Source organism: Quercus robur, chromosome 4 (assembly GCF_932294415.1).
Source record: "Quercus robur chromosome 4, dhQueRobu3.1, whole genome shotgun sequence".
NCBI classification, from domain to species: domain Eukaryota; kingdom Viridiplantae; phylum Streptophyta; class Magnoliopsida; order Fagales; family Fagaceae; genus Quercus; species Quercus robur.
Window position 1 is genome coordinate 48,638,667 of NC_065537.1, and position 15,460 is coordinate 48,654,126.

Genomic DNA, 15,460 nt, shown 5'->3' on the forward strand with positions numbered 1-15,460 from the left:
TATGTGTGTGTGTTTGTTCTCAAAAAACGTAACACTTAACCCCTTTAGTATTACATATGTATAATTTTATATTTATGTTAGATAAAAAGATAGACATACACACTAAAGGGTGAGATGGGAATAGGGTGGGCAAAACTTATTTTTGTCCCATCACCTCCTCGTGGTGGAGGAAATTCACACGAGATAGAATGGGATAGGATGGCTTGAGCAGGATGGGAATTTTTTACCATCACTCTCACTTTTCACCCAAACCAAACATATCATTACTTTATTAGAAGCTGCGATTTTCAAAAATTGATAGGAAACAAATGTCAAGGCAGCAACATTTTCTATGGGCTTTTTTGGTTTTTCCTATCCGTTGGCCCCATCATCCTACAAATGGAGGGAGGCTAGGAGCTATTTTTTCACTCGAACCGTTCATATCACTAGTTATCAAATGCAATGATTTTTTTATCAAAAAAAAAAAAAAAAATGCAATGATTTTTCAAAATTTATAGGAGACAAATGTCAAATCACTAATTTATCAGATGTAACGGATTTTCAAAAATTGATAAGAAACAAATGTCAAAGTAGCTTCATTTTTGTATGGTCTTTTTCCTCATTTGGCCCCATCATCCACAAACGGAGGGAGGGTGAGAGAATGTCTTTTCCACTTTCCATTGAGTTGGCAAGGAAACTAATTTTCAAAGTGGTCATTAGCAAAGACACTCTCTCACAAATACAAAACCAAGACTTACCGCAATGACAAAAGGTGTAGGAAAGTATTACAAGAATTATTCCCAGAACGAATCTAATTGAGTGAAATAATTATTGGCACTTTCGGTGTGACCAGACTTCTTCAATAACGACATAGGTCCTACATTTCGCAGATTTCCCCTCTGTCTTTACCTTGGAATATTGAAAGGTAAAATAGTAAAATTGTGGACTATTTGTTAGAAATCATTATCCAAAAGTTGTGGTGGGATTTCTACTTTGGACAATGAGTCAATCAATATATCTTCCTTTAAAGGCATCAATATTCCATACAAGTTCACTCTCGTCCCTAATTTTTTCTTTCCCAGTCGATTTCCTATCATCTCTTGCAATTCTTCTCTGCCTTATATCAGAACCCATCGGTCCTCTTCTATTTTAAATCTTCGCAACCTTACCTTCTCTTCATAGCTCACGATGGCTTTGCTGATCCCCAAAGGATCCTCCTTATTTTCTTCCACTCACCAATGGAATTATGATGTCTTCTTGAGTTTTAGAGGTGAAGATACCCGCTATGGATTTATGAGCCATTTATATCAAGTTTTGTGTGATAAGGGCTTTAATACCTTCATCGATGATAATCTTCAAAAGGGTGAAGAAATTTCAGCAGAACTTCTCAAAACCATTGAATCATTAATGATTTTGATTATCGTATTCTCTGAAAACTATGCATCATCTACTTGGTGTTTGGATGAATTAGTCAAGATTCTTGAGTGTAAAAATAACTGCAAGTTGGTCTTACCAATTTTTTACAAAGTGGATCCATCAAAAGTACGCAAACAAGAGGGAAAGTTTGGAATAGCGTTAGCTAAACATGAAGAAAAATTCAACAATAACATGGGTAAAGTGCAAAGGTGGAGGGCAGCTCTGAATGAAGCTGGTTCTTTGTCTGGATTGCATTACAGAGATGGGTATGTATCTCATGAGTCCTCTCAAGCTTCATGAGGTTAATACTGTAAATGGCTTCTCATTATTCATAACCACTACATGCAAATTATGAAAGTATTTTATTTTGCATAGGTACATATATATTAGTGTGTGCGCGCGTTGTGATGCATGTGTTTGTGTGTGAATCTTCCTTTCCCACTTGTTGTAAGAAAGAAATAATTTTAACATGATTCCTTGGTAGAACTAAAATTATATATAATTGATTTTGTATAAGAGTTCCATTCAATTTCTCTTTTGTATTTTTTTGGTTTTTATACTTAGATAGTTGAAGGAAGAAGGTTTCAAACCTTGGATATCTTCGTTAAAATCATTAGAAGATGTCAATTGAACTATAATATTCCTGGCAATAACTTTTGGATATACACCACTGTCAATTTCTTTAAAACCTTCTCCACTCTCCCTTTGTGTGTGTGTTAAAAAACTTAGTATTCTAAAAAAATAAAAATAAATAAATAAACACTAGGAGGTACCAATCTATATATATATATATATATATATATATTAATAGCCAAAACTAAGAGAAAAACCAATTAGGTTTCAAATTGGAATTCAATTAAAGTCTAATTTTGTGTCACATGTCCCATCTAATCTAAAATTTTAAATTTTTGTGCCAAATGAGTTAATTTGGTGTAAAAATTAAATTTCAATTAGAGTTTTATTTTGCACCACATGTCTCATCTAATCTAATTTTTTTTTAATTTTTGTATCAAATGAATTAATTCAATATAAAAAACGAGGAGTCGAATATATGTAAACCGTAAAAAATCATAATCATATATATAACTTTATATATAAAATTAGAAGAAAAGAGAGTTTGAATGATTTTATATTTATGAGTCATTTTTTTGTGTAACTAAAAGTAATTCAAATCTATAAGTTATTTATGTAATAACCATGACTATGTACGGTCCATTATTAACTAAGTAATATATTAAACCAAAACTTAGAGAAAATTCAAATAGAATCAAAATTGGATTTTGCTTGTGCTAACTTTTCATAAAAATTAAATTGTTTAGATTTTTGTTGTTATTTTTTCTATAAACTAATGAGCATATTTTTTATATTGTTTGTATTTAGATATTTTGTATGCGAAGATCTTGAACCTAAAAAACTTTAATTGAGTTAAATGATCTCATGCACCTATCCTCCTTCAATTTAGGAGATACTATTGGACCAATCTATTCTTTTGATTTTGTGTTGTATTTAGTATAATTTCAAGTACAGTGATTGTGAATTGATATTGTATATGCAGTATCCAATAGTAATTTTCAAAATTATATACGTAATAGTAATGTAACGAGAAACTTTGGATAATTAACATCATAAAAATTGCAAAGAAAAACTATTTTAGTACCTCTAAATGTCTTGGTCAAACTAATATTTTATATATTTATTAACTCAAACTAACATTAATAGCACTATAAAATTTATCGTGCATAAACACAAGTTTTATACTAGTTGAACTATAATGCTGTTGGCAATAACTCCTCTCTCTCAAAAACTTATTTTCCATTCCATAATTGAGCTAGTATTGTGTTAGAAGGAGGCAATATCTATTTTCTTATTTTTAAATCTTTGAGTCATTCTAGGGGTAATCATTATTGAAAACTTTTTTCTCTTAAGTTTTACTCTAGTGGTGGATGGTTTCCACATAATTTACTTATGTCTTGAAACGTAAATATTTTTGAAACATAAATATTAAATTTTATGAACTAATTATATAGCCAAATTAAAAGATTATGAAGCGTAAACTATTCTTAAAGCTCATTTATCATAGTTAATGTTTTCAAATATCTCAATCAAGACATTTTGTAAAATAAATAAGAGAGTTACACAATTGCCAAAGAAAATTGTTGGTTCCACATTTTTTTAAAAAAAATAATAAAATCTTTGAACAATTTACAAAAAATTAGCTAGCTCACAAAAAATCATATAATTTTCACTTTATCATTTTAATCACTAAAAAGAACTTACAAAAAGAAAAAAAAAATTATAATAATAAGATAGATATATATATATATATATATATGTATATATATCACTGGTATAGTGGCTTGGCTGTCTTTAAGACATTTTGTGCCACTACAAGAGATCCTAAATATGACAGAATTTAGGTATAGTACCTTAAGTGCTGTTCCTAAGGTTTTTCTTTTAAAATTCAGTTATGTGGCTATTTAACTAAAAAATACACTTCCATCCTATAAGAAAAAATCCATATGGCAAAATCTTAAGAGATGAATCTAAGAAACACCAAAGAATCTAAGAAACATCACCTAAGTATTGTACCTAAGTCTTGCCCTCTTGAATATACATCTCAACCGCTGCAACCGTTCACTACTCCACAACCCCCAGATACAACAACTTATCCACATTCGTTGTAAGATACTTTAGTTTGTTATACACCATAGAGCAAAAGCTCCACCAAAGAAACACAATTCTTTGTCCAAAAATTATCTCTACAAAAAATACAACTCTATACACATATTCTCCTATAATAGTTGTATATCCACTAAGTATAGGAAATGGGTCTCCACTAAGCTTTTTCAATGAATTATCTATAAGTATAACCTCAAAATTTTCAAATAGAAACCCAATTTGACTATCAAAGATGTTATTTAATTAAAAAAAATATTTAAGTTGCACATTATATCAAAACAAAAAACAACAAGTCTAACTCATTACACCTTCTTATGCTTTGTGATTCGCAGCAACCTTGAATCGAAATTTATCCAAGGAATTATGGAAAAGATATCAAGTACTAAGTTAAAATGCACAAGGTTATTTGTTGCTAAACACCCTGTTGGAGTAGATACTCACGCAAAGGCCATAGAAATGTTGTTAGATATTGAGTCAACTGATTTTTGAATAGTAGGGATTCATGGTCTTGGGGGAATAGGTAAGACTACAATTGCAAAGGCTGTTTATAACAGGATTTTTGACCGTTTTGAAAGAAGTAGCTTTTTAGAGAATGTTAAAGAAAAATCTAGGACAATCGATGGCATAATACAACTACAAAGGACACTTCTTTATGAGATCTTGGAAGATAAAGATTTGAAGGTGGACAACATTTCCAAAGGGATCAATGTGATAAAGGAAAGACTTTGTAGTAAAAGGATTTTTTTAATTCTTGATGATGTGGATAAATTGAAACAAATAGAAAACTTGCTTGGAGAATTTAATTGGTTTGCTTCTGGAAGTAGAGTCATTATAACAACAAGAGATGAACACTTGTTAACCATTCTTGGAAAAGTTTGTACAACTTATAAGGTCAAGGAATTAGACAAACATGAAGCTCTTCAACTTTTTGAAGAGCATGCTTTCCTGGGAAACAAACTCGAGAAAGATTATTATGAACTTGCAAACCAAGTTATAAATTATGCCAAAGGCCTTCCCCTAGCTCTTGTAATAATTGGTTCTGATTTGTGTGGAAGATCTAAACTTGAATGGAAAAGTGCATTAGATAAGTATGAAAAAATTCCCAATGAAGATATTCAAGAAATACTCAAAATTAGTTATGATGGATTGGAAGGAACCGAACAAGATATTTTTCTTGATATTGCATGTTTCTTCAAAGGATGGCACAAGGATCTTGTTGTAAATATATTAGATGCCTTTGAATCATATCCAAATTCTGGTATTTCAAGACTTGTTAATAAGTCTCTTATAATTGTTGATCAACATGACACATTTTCGATGCATGACTTGATACAACAAATGGGTAAGGAAATTGTTCGCCGTGAATCGCCACAAATCCTCGGAAAGCGTAGCAGGTTATGGCATTATAAGGATGCTCATGAAATACTAACTGAAAATAAGGTAAAATTACTTTTTTCTTCAAATTTGCCTCTTTTTTTGTCACCATTTTTTTTAACATTGCATAAAACTCATGTTTATTAGTATCATTTTTTTTTAATAAAATTTCAAAACCATTGTATACTTATTTCAATCTATTCTTTATCCAATTAGGGGTCAAACAAAATTCGAGGCATAATGTTGTATTCGCCTAAACCAGTTACAGTACAATTACACAACGAAGCTTTCCAAAGGATGGAAAATCTCAAATTTCTTATAGTTTATAATATAAATATTTGTGAACCACTTAAATATCTTCCAAATGGGTTAAGGTTTCTTCATTGGGGTAATTATCCTTTTCCCTTGCCATCCAAATATTGTCCTCAAAAACTTGTTGCTCTCGAGATGCCAGGTAGTCAAATCAAATTGGAAAAGCTATTCAAGCAGGTATGATTATTATAATATTTATAATTTCATTAAATTTATATTTTTAACTTTTTTGAAAATAAAATTTGATTTTTTTTCCAGGATTTCCAATTTGAAAATTTGAAACGTATCAATCTCGAATCTTGTGGATTTATTAAGAAATTACCAGAATTATGCACCCCAAACTTGGAGATATTGGATCTTTTTGGTTGTGTAAATTTAGTTGAGATTCATGAATCAGTTGGATTTCTTGATAAGCTTAAAACATGGAGACTCTCTTGTTGCGAAGGGCTTAAAATTCTTCCAAGTAACCTCATGTTGAAATCTCTTAATTCTTTTGATCTTTTTAGATGTTCAAGTCTTGAGAAGTTCCCTAATATTCATCCTGAAATGAAATGTTTAAGAGATTTAGATTTGCAAGAGAGTGGTATTAGAGAGTTGCCTTCATCAATTGGATATCTAGGTGGGCTTACAAAATTATGCCTACGTGATTGCCCAAATCTTAGGGATCTTCCGGACACCATTTCTGGATATGGATTTTTGATGATGGAACATCTAGATCTCAAACACTGTCTAAATCTAAATAAATTAGACTTTTTGATGCAGCCTAATTACTTCCCTGCATTGAAAAGTATATCTCTATCTAGAACCAATATTATTACCATTCCTGAAAGCATAAGTAGATTTCCTAGATTAATCTCACTTTCTATTCAAAATTGCAAGCAACTACGTGAAATTCTAGGCCTTCCAAAATCGATAAAATGTGTAGATGCAACAGATTGCTTCAAATTGGATCTACAATCATTATTGAGTCAGGTCTATCTCTTAACTTATTAGCAATTTTGTTACTTCCCTAAAAAAATATAGTATGCTTTCTAAACTGAAGTTTATTAAATTTTCTAATTGCAAGCAGGTTGAAGTAATTATGGGGATTTTACCAAATACATCATGTGAAGGTGCAGGAACCAACCTATTAATAAATACACAGTTATCTGATGACTTTGCATCTAAAACTGAATCAGAAGATGAGGGCATTACTTGTTTTATTATAGCACCAGGAGCTGAGATTCCAGAGTGGTGTAATCATCGAAGTGTTGGAAATTACATTTCATTCTGGGTTGGTCGCAAATTTCCAAAAATCGCTCTCTGTATTGCTCTTGGACAGAATGAGCCACATCAGCATGTTGCAGTTTACTTTTACATCAATGGTCGTGGAAAATATGTCTATTTGAGAAGAACTTTTGAGGAAAATTCTAGTTATCTATGGTTAGTTCCTTCGTGTCGTTCGTTTTTACAAAATCATTTGGACGTCTCATATCCATCCGAACAGAATCTTGTTGAGTTTGTATATGAAATCAAACCCAAAAGGTGTCATCGTAGACATTGTCCTTCTTATAAGTCAAGACCACAAAATCCTACGGTCATCAAAAGGTGGGGAGTTCATGTAGAATGCATTTGTTGTCCTCACAAATCTGGTATTCCTTACCTTCCATTTCAAAGTGCAGAGTCTTCCTCAGTCCATGATAACTCCAAGCCCCTGCCTTTACTAGCTTTTTTCCCCTCTTCTTCTGCGTCAGATATGGATAGGAGGAATTTCAACAATGAAGGAGATTTGGGGATTTCAATAGAAACAACAACTATTGCGTTTGACACTGCTTGGAGGAGGGACTTTGATCCTGATGAGTTTAAATTGACTTTACCACCAAAAGCGATTTTCTCCTCACAATTACAATATGATGACCCCTGCTGGTGTCAAAAAACCAAATATGAGTCTCCAGGGTGTATTTTAGTGAATGCTGGTGGGTTTTCTTTGGTCGCTGATGGTGCTGAGCTCCCACTTTTACTACATCGTTCTCCCACTTGGTTTTGAGGCTTTTGAAGGAATTTCATAATGATTTGAGTTTATCACCAAATGATTCATGATGCAGTAGAACGTCAGCCTCCTCTGGTCCCTGATACAACTAATGGATCTGATTTTGGCTTGGGCCAGCATTAGGCTCAACTGTTAGTGGTGCGTGTGTTGCATTTGGGTTTGTCTTCAATGGCCCCTGACTCTGTAAATGATGACTCTGATTTCAATGTGTACACCGTCGAAGAATATGAGGATACCTTGATCAAACTTCAAACAATTTTTGCCTTTCTTCTTTCCTTTGATTCCCATCTCTCCAATTCCAATTTAGCACCCTTCACTTGTAAGTATTACAACTCCAAACCCTTCTCTTTTTTCTTTTTCTTTTTGGGTATTTGAATGGTGTTGTTTTTAGTGATATTGAGTGATTGCTTTGTTTCTTGGACATTATATGCCTAAAGGAAGTGCTTTTAGGTCTTGTGAATGGGGATTGTTTTAGCTTCTGTTGTGGAGGTTTTTGTTATGTTGTGTATGCTTTCATATTTTATGAGTAATAGTTATGAGTAATAGGGTCATGACCTTTGTAGTCATGTGATACTTATTTAGCTTAAAAATGGTTTATAAAGTTTAAAGAAAGTTTTTTTTTTTTTTTTTGGAGTGGAAGATTGTTACCCTGTTGAGACGGTAGCCTGATATGTCTTCTTCTTCTTCCTTTTCTTTTTTTTGGGGGGGGGGGGGGGGGGGGGGGGGGCGGTGGTGGGGGGAGTAATAGCAATAGAAACAATTCCAAGAGAGAATGACAGTTTTATAGTGCAAAATTTGATTATTCATTGAGATAGCTGTGCGACATAATTAAATTCTGCAGCTTGGAAGGCCTTTCACCAAAAACTAGATAAATATTAGAGGACTGCATGCCTATAGCAAGGGATTCTATTCAATGCTTGTGGTTGTCTTTTGGTAATTAGCTCGTAAAACTTCTTGGCCAGTTAAAGTCAACTAATAATATTTAGTGATCTTTGATTAACTTTGTAAATATTTTGAAATTATTTCTTTACTTTTAGATTAAACTAGTATAATACATGCAAATGATATTTTACATGACGCCAAAATATTGGCCACTCCAACTAGCGAAGTGCCTACATTGGGTTTCTGACAAAGTGACAATAGAAACAGGACCTCAGTGGATTGATCTGTGAGATGGCTTGATCATGCACTACGTTGAGTCCAGTAAGAGTTGTAAGGTATAAGTTACATAATCTGACAACCATATTTGGACATCATAAGTTACATAATCCCCCTCCTCTTTACTGGCCTTGATTTGTTTCATAATCTGACAACTATATTTGTCATATATCACTGACAAAAAAAATTTGTCACAGATTTAGTGCAAAATGTTTCATGTGGCCTATCTCATATGCAACCTATTAAAAATGAGAATTTCAGATTAGGAATTAGAAGAATTGAAGATCCAATGCTTGATCTTTAATATCAAATGTTGACTTCGGTCTGAGGGTGTATAGTTGGTTCCTGACTTTGCTAGTTGGCGTGCATTTGTTTAAGCTTATTAGTTGGGATTTTTTATTTTATTTTAAGTCAGTTTATGTAGAAGTTTTTAAACATTCAATTTATTTATTGAATGCGAATGTAAAAAAAAAAAATACCTGTTTCACGTGTCTACAAATTTCTTGGCCACAATTTCACTACTTCTTTTGAAAGTAGTTATGTTTGAATTCAGTTAGATGACCTTAGGTTCACATGTTAAGGATGCTTAATAGGATTAGGTGTTTCAGGTTTCGAAATTCTACTCTGGCAATGAGGATGCAGAATTATCATCATTAGCAACAAATGGCTCCTGACATTATTATTTGAAAAAATTTATGATAAATGTTTGTTGTGGATGTTGATTCTATTTTTTGGTGAACGGGGCTCAACAATTTAAACAAAATTCTTAAAAATAAAAGGAGATAGAACATGGAACTTTTAGGTGCAATTGTGAAACTTTAATTTTACCTGATATTTAGGCTGCTCACTGGGAGGAATCAATCACAGAAATACACACATGTAGTTAAAGTAAAATGTGAGGTTCACCATGCCTGGCATTCTGCTGATGCCATCCCTACTTTAGTAAAGGTGGAGGTCTGAAAGAATTTGGTATTGCCAATAGTTCATGGAAGTTTTTTTTTTTTTTTTTTTTTTTTTTTTTTTTTTTTAAGTGCATAAGAAACAAAACAACTCAGCTAATAATATTGAAACCTAAAAGGGCTATGCTGGATCCTATGCCTTAAATAGTTTAACTATATTAAGAAGTGAAGAATTTGATTATGCATATATTTATCAGACATGTTAAGCCTAACCAATACATATTACAGCAGGAATTTGCCAAAAGATTTTCCCTTTTTGATGATTAATCATTTTGTTGAGATGAGGTCCCACTTCAAGAGTGGCCTGGTCAATCATTCTTTTGCTGCAGCATTAGGGAACTCCTTTTGATAGTTTCGTTTTGTTATAAGTCGTGTTTAATCTACTGTGTATGTCAACTGTTACCATCTGTTTGTTCTCTTTTTAATTATTTTATATGTTTGTACAGCCAAGGTTAGCCCACAGTTTATTTATTTATTTTTATCTGTCATATCTTCCAATTCAGAAGCTAACAACATGTACAATACACCAAAAAAGGGAGGGATAAACGGAGTCCCTTAGTATTTGTGAAAACAGAGAAAACAAAGTAATTTGAGATAGTAATAATAAAAAAAATATATATTTAAAAAAATGAAGATGTGTATAACCTTCATTGCACTTACCTGATTTCTACCTATTTAGTAGTTGGGTAATTGGTTTGGGGATCATATTGATGTACATTGCTCAAGCAATATTTTTGTTTGAAATCTTCAATTGCGAAATGTCTATCAATCCAATATTGCTATTGCGGTGATTTTGGGATGTTTTGGTGTGTGATATTTTACTAGGTTAGCTAGTCAATTAGAACATGTTGGCCAAAAATTGAGCTGATGGGCTTCCTAAAATACCTTTGATTGGGATCTCTAGAAGAACATAATACATTTTCAATTGATTGTTGGGTTTCTTTTCTTAAATGATATAAAAGAACAAGTTTTTAGTTGTTTGTTTGTTTGTTTGTTTGTTTCTCTGTTAATTGGTACTAGAATTAACAGGATTGCAAGGCCACAACTTCATCTTTGTGAGAAAAACAACAGGGAAATTTGCTATGTAACATGATTTGTGAAACATATTCATTAGTAAGCACATTTTCAAAACTTATTAACAAAGTAGTATCTTGAGCCTCAGAGGCTCAAGTTCAGTGATAAAACTCGAGTATTAGAGACTCAAATTCGCAGATGATGTGGATAAATAATTCACGTGGAACTGGAGTCTCTCAAACTCAATTTCTATAGAGAAACCAAGAAAGTGAACCAGACCTCTGTTCTCTAAAAGAAGAAGACGCTGGAGAAAGAAGAAGATCTAGGGTTCTCTAAATCTGATCTGAGTAGGAGTATTTTCTGATTTTTTGGGTTTGGGTGTTTGAGAAATGAGATTTTTGGATATGAGAATATATGAATCCATGGGGGTGGGGGTGTGTTTTGATTTGTGTTGGAGAAAGAAGAAAGAAAGAAGGAAGATTGATTTGGGTCTGGAGAAAGAAGAAGAAAGCAGGAAGAACAGGAGAATGAGCAAGAAAGAAGAAAGCAAGAACTTGAGTTCCACGTGGATTTTATATCCACCTCAGCTTTGCCACCACTTAGAACTCGAGTCTCAAGAAACTTAAGTCTCTAAAATTCGAGATACTAGTTTGCAAAATAATTTGCAAAATGTTAACTAGCAAAATTGTTAGCAAAATGGTATTAAAGGGCAAAAAAATCCGGATAACAACTATAGCTGCTGATGAAATTCCTTTATCCCTAAAGCTTTTGTTTTTTTGTCCCTAAGAGATATCTTTGTATGCTTTGAGACCCTCTGTTTATTACTTTGAATTGATAAACTATATATATTTGGTGCAAACGGGTAAAAATGTAAACTATATATCCCATCTTAGTTTATATATATATTTTATATGATAATGCTATTCATAAATTACTATCTGTTCAGTACCACCTCCAAATTTCATATCAAGATTGCCTGGCCATGGTGGAATAGCTTGAGCACCAGTTTCAACATGAAAGACTTGCATAAATGGATTGTGGTTTTCTGTTTGGTATGATTCTGCCTTAAATCTGCACAACCGTTCCTTGGAATTTTAGGGGATTTCACCATGTATTGCATTGTCCATTGTGACATAGAAGATTTCAAATAATAATTTTGTGGGTTACGTAGTACTTTACCTCTTGCAAGGCCAGGTAAAATCTTATATCCGAGTTTTTTTTTTGGTTCAAATATTAAAATTGCTCTTTAGATGACTTTTCTTCTATGCAGTAAAATTTTCTTGTTTACCATTAACCCTTTCTTTTTGTTCAGTGCCACCTCCAAATTTCATATCAAGATTACCTGGGCCATGGTGGAATAGCTTGAGCACCAGTTTCAACATGAAAGACTTTGCATAAATGGATTGTGGTTTTCCTGTTTGGTATGATTCTGCCTTAAATCTGCACAACCGTTCCTTGGATTTTTAGGGGATTTCACTATGTATTGTGTAAAGTTATGTTTTTTTAATGAACAGAAACTGTTTTTTTTTTTTTTTTCTTTTTTTTTTTTTATCCACAGTACAAAAAATTTTCGCTAAAAAAATGTGTTACTTTTTTGTTTCAATATACACAATTTTTTTTGCTAAAAAAATATGTTGCTTTTTTGTTTTATTTAATGGGCACATAATTGTAAATTTATACCAACTTCACTTTTTAATTCTCTCATTTTTCTTCTCAACTAAACAAATAAATTTTTCATTTGTCTACTTTTTTATCCTCACAACAAAACACAAATAGAAGAAAATTAAACTTCTTCTATCCTCCCATTTTTTATCCCCTCCCAATTTTCTATCCTCTCATTTTTTCACTCCAACCGAACAGACCCTTAAAGTGTCGAAAATTGTTCAACACAATGAATTTTGCGACTAGCTCACGACTGGCTCGAGACTAGAGCTCCCACAAAAGTCATGTGAGTAGCACATGTGAAAGTTCAAAAGTCAAGATGTCTCGTGAGTTTCTTGCGACTTCGTCAACTCGCAAAGTGACCCACGAGACACTCTGGACAACTAGATTTTAAGTATGACATTTCCTCTCCTTCACCCACACTATATATACCTTCATTACCCATACAATTGTAAGGATGCTATCAAAAGAAAAACCCTAGAGAGAGGTTTTCACAAAACCCACCTTTTAGAGAGAGCTACTCATCTTAAATAAGAATTCTTTTGTAATCTCTTCTATTCTCATCTTCCATTATAATAACTTGAGAACCCAAACACAATTCACCCTCATTCAGAGTGTAGAGAGAGTTTGGAGCTTAGGAAGTATTAGGTCTTTGCCAAATTAAGCCGGTAAGGTTTAGCAGTGCAATCAAGCAGTATTGCGAGATCAGGTAAGCTAGTAAGGACAAAACTCCAAGAAGTCCATTGGTAACTGGAACTTTAAGAGCTCGATTACTTTGGGTAAATTAGGTTTGTATTGTCTTTTTGATATCCTTGTACTTCAACTTATTCACTAGTGAATCATTTCGGCTTAGGGAGCCACGAAGAGGTTTTTATGCTGAGTTCTTCGGTTTTCCTGTTTGATAACACATTGCGTGTTATTTTGGATTTGAGTTCCCTACTGCCCTTTACATTATTTTCTTGTACATATTTATTCATCCATGCAATTGTTGAATGTTTTGGTTAATTAATTTGCTAATCACGTATATTCCGCAGTAAGTGTGTTTAGAATAAAATAAATCAAGCCACAATTAAAATTTAGGAGTCTAAACTAGCTCTAGTGCTTATACTATCGAGCTTTCATAACTAAATAATAAATCAATGAAAAATCAAAACAAAAGTATTGTCTGTTGTAGGGATAAAGGCCCAGAATAACATGTTGGGCCTTGGACTTTTGTCCGAGAACGCTGAATTGTCCAAGGAGGAGCAAGTAGTTATTAGGGGTCCTCAGTGAAAGTCTTATAAGTGAGGAACGAACGGAAGGTGATCCGAGGAGAAGCTCCTCCTCAAATATGATGAATGCAGCTCAAGCATATATTCCAGCAACTAAGGTAACCCTCCAAGAAGCTTCAGCGATAGGAACATGTCTCATGAATGTGCAAGAAGGAAGAAAACTCAAAAATATCTAAAGGAAAACTGCTACCACCGCATTAAATGCACTACAGCTACTTTTCTGGCCGCATTTTTGTGGAGAAGACCTCTGAACAGTGCTATCTTGGCAAACGCAACTCACAGAAAGCCAAAGAAGGTGTCTGATGGGACAAGTACTCAAGTAAGGGCTCAGATGATCAACAAGTGTAGAATCAAGATGGTCCAGAGAGGGCTATATAACGTGAAAGACCCTTCATGGAGGAAAAAAAAATTGTGAACAACTCTATAATAAAGCTTTAAGAGTAAACATTTAAGAATTAGTATCCTCGGACCAATCCGAGAACGTTATTCCTTAATAAACTTCTGTTATCTTTCTCTTTTTAGCATCAAAACCTGTTTTTCTGTTATCTGATTCATGAGAGCCTAGTTTTCCAACCCATTCTCTACAAATTTATTGTTTTGGGCTGTTTTGGGCTAAAGTCCATATACCCATTGGGCTAGAAGTCCAAATCAGGTCCTTACACACATAATTCAGGTGACTTTGGGTACATGGCTCTCAAATTGGATATGAGTAAGACCTATAATAGGGTGAAATAGTCATTTTTGGAAGACCTTATGCGAAATATGGGGTTCAATGAGAGGTGGATTGGGTTGGTTATGGTCTGCATTAAAATTATTTCTTACTCCATCCTCATCAATGGTGAGCCAAAAGGTTTGATCCATCCTACTAGAGCTATTAGGCAAGGGGATCCACTATCTCCTCAGAGCATTCTTATCAAAAATGCTAAATGCTAAATTTTAACAGCAAATTTGTAAAAAGAACACTCCATCAAGAATGCTAAATGCTATTACTTTTAACATCTAGCTACAATGGATTGTTATTTCTAGTAGCCCACTGTAGCAAGATGAAAAAAAAAAAAAAAAAAAAAAAAAAAAAAAAAAAAAAAAAAAACTATTTGTTTAATACTTGTAACCCTAGTTGTCTTCCTTATCTACTTCAAGGAAATTAATAGTCTCTCTGTCAGGAGGTTCTAAGTGTAAATTTGATTGTGCAATGAGGCTCTGTGTTTACTGTCTAGTGACTAATGATTAATTACCATACACCAATTTGTCCCTATTTAGAAAGCAACACATTCAATTCAGCAAAAATCAAGGGTTTGAAAAAAGAGATTTAATATATATTCGAGATCTGAGAAGTAATCATTGATTCATTACCAAACAGAGAGAAACAGAGAATCGTTTCTCACACGATCCACACCCCACAACTAACATTTTTTTTTTTTTGATATCACACGGTTCGCACCCCACAACTAACATGGTAGTTAATTCATCAAAAAAACATGGTAGTTAATTGAAAACATTAATAAATAAATAAAAAAGTATATTTAAATGAAGTGTTCAACGGAGGACGCCAGTAGCCTGAGTCTGTTTTGGGCGATCTGGATTTGAATCTAAAGTAAATGTCCCAA

The 15,460-nt window shown here is 33.1% G+C and overlaps 2 protein-coding genes across 2 annotated transcripts; both read left to right on the forward strand.

Moving 5' to 3' along the window:
• Window positions 1–995: 995 nt before the first annotated feature.
• Window positions 996–4,650, forward strand: LOC126722626 (TMV resistance protein N-like). Its single transcript, XM_050425768.1, has 2 exons — window positions 996–1,661; window positions 4,407–4,650. Exons 1-2 carry the CDS (start codon window positions 1,168–1,170, stop codon window positions 4,561–4,563), a joined length of 651 nt encoding a protein of 216 aa, XP_050281725.1. The 5' UTR covers window positions 996–1,167; the 3' UTR covers window positions 4,564–4,650.
• LOC126722076 (disease resistance protein RUN1-like) lies at window positions 4,564–12,436 on the forward strand (the record flags this gene model as incomplete). Its single annotated transcript, XM_050425229.1, has 6 exons — window positions 4,564–5,514; window positions 5,665–5,937; window positions 6,019–6,732; window positions 6,830–8,108; window positions 11,867–12,114; window positions 12,233–12,436. Coding segments are annotated over 4 exons (2,895 nt in total), but the record flags the coding sequence as incomplete, so codon positions are not given.
• Window positions 12,437–15,460: the final 3,024 nt, after the last annotated feature.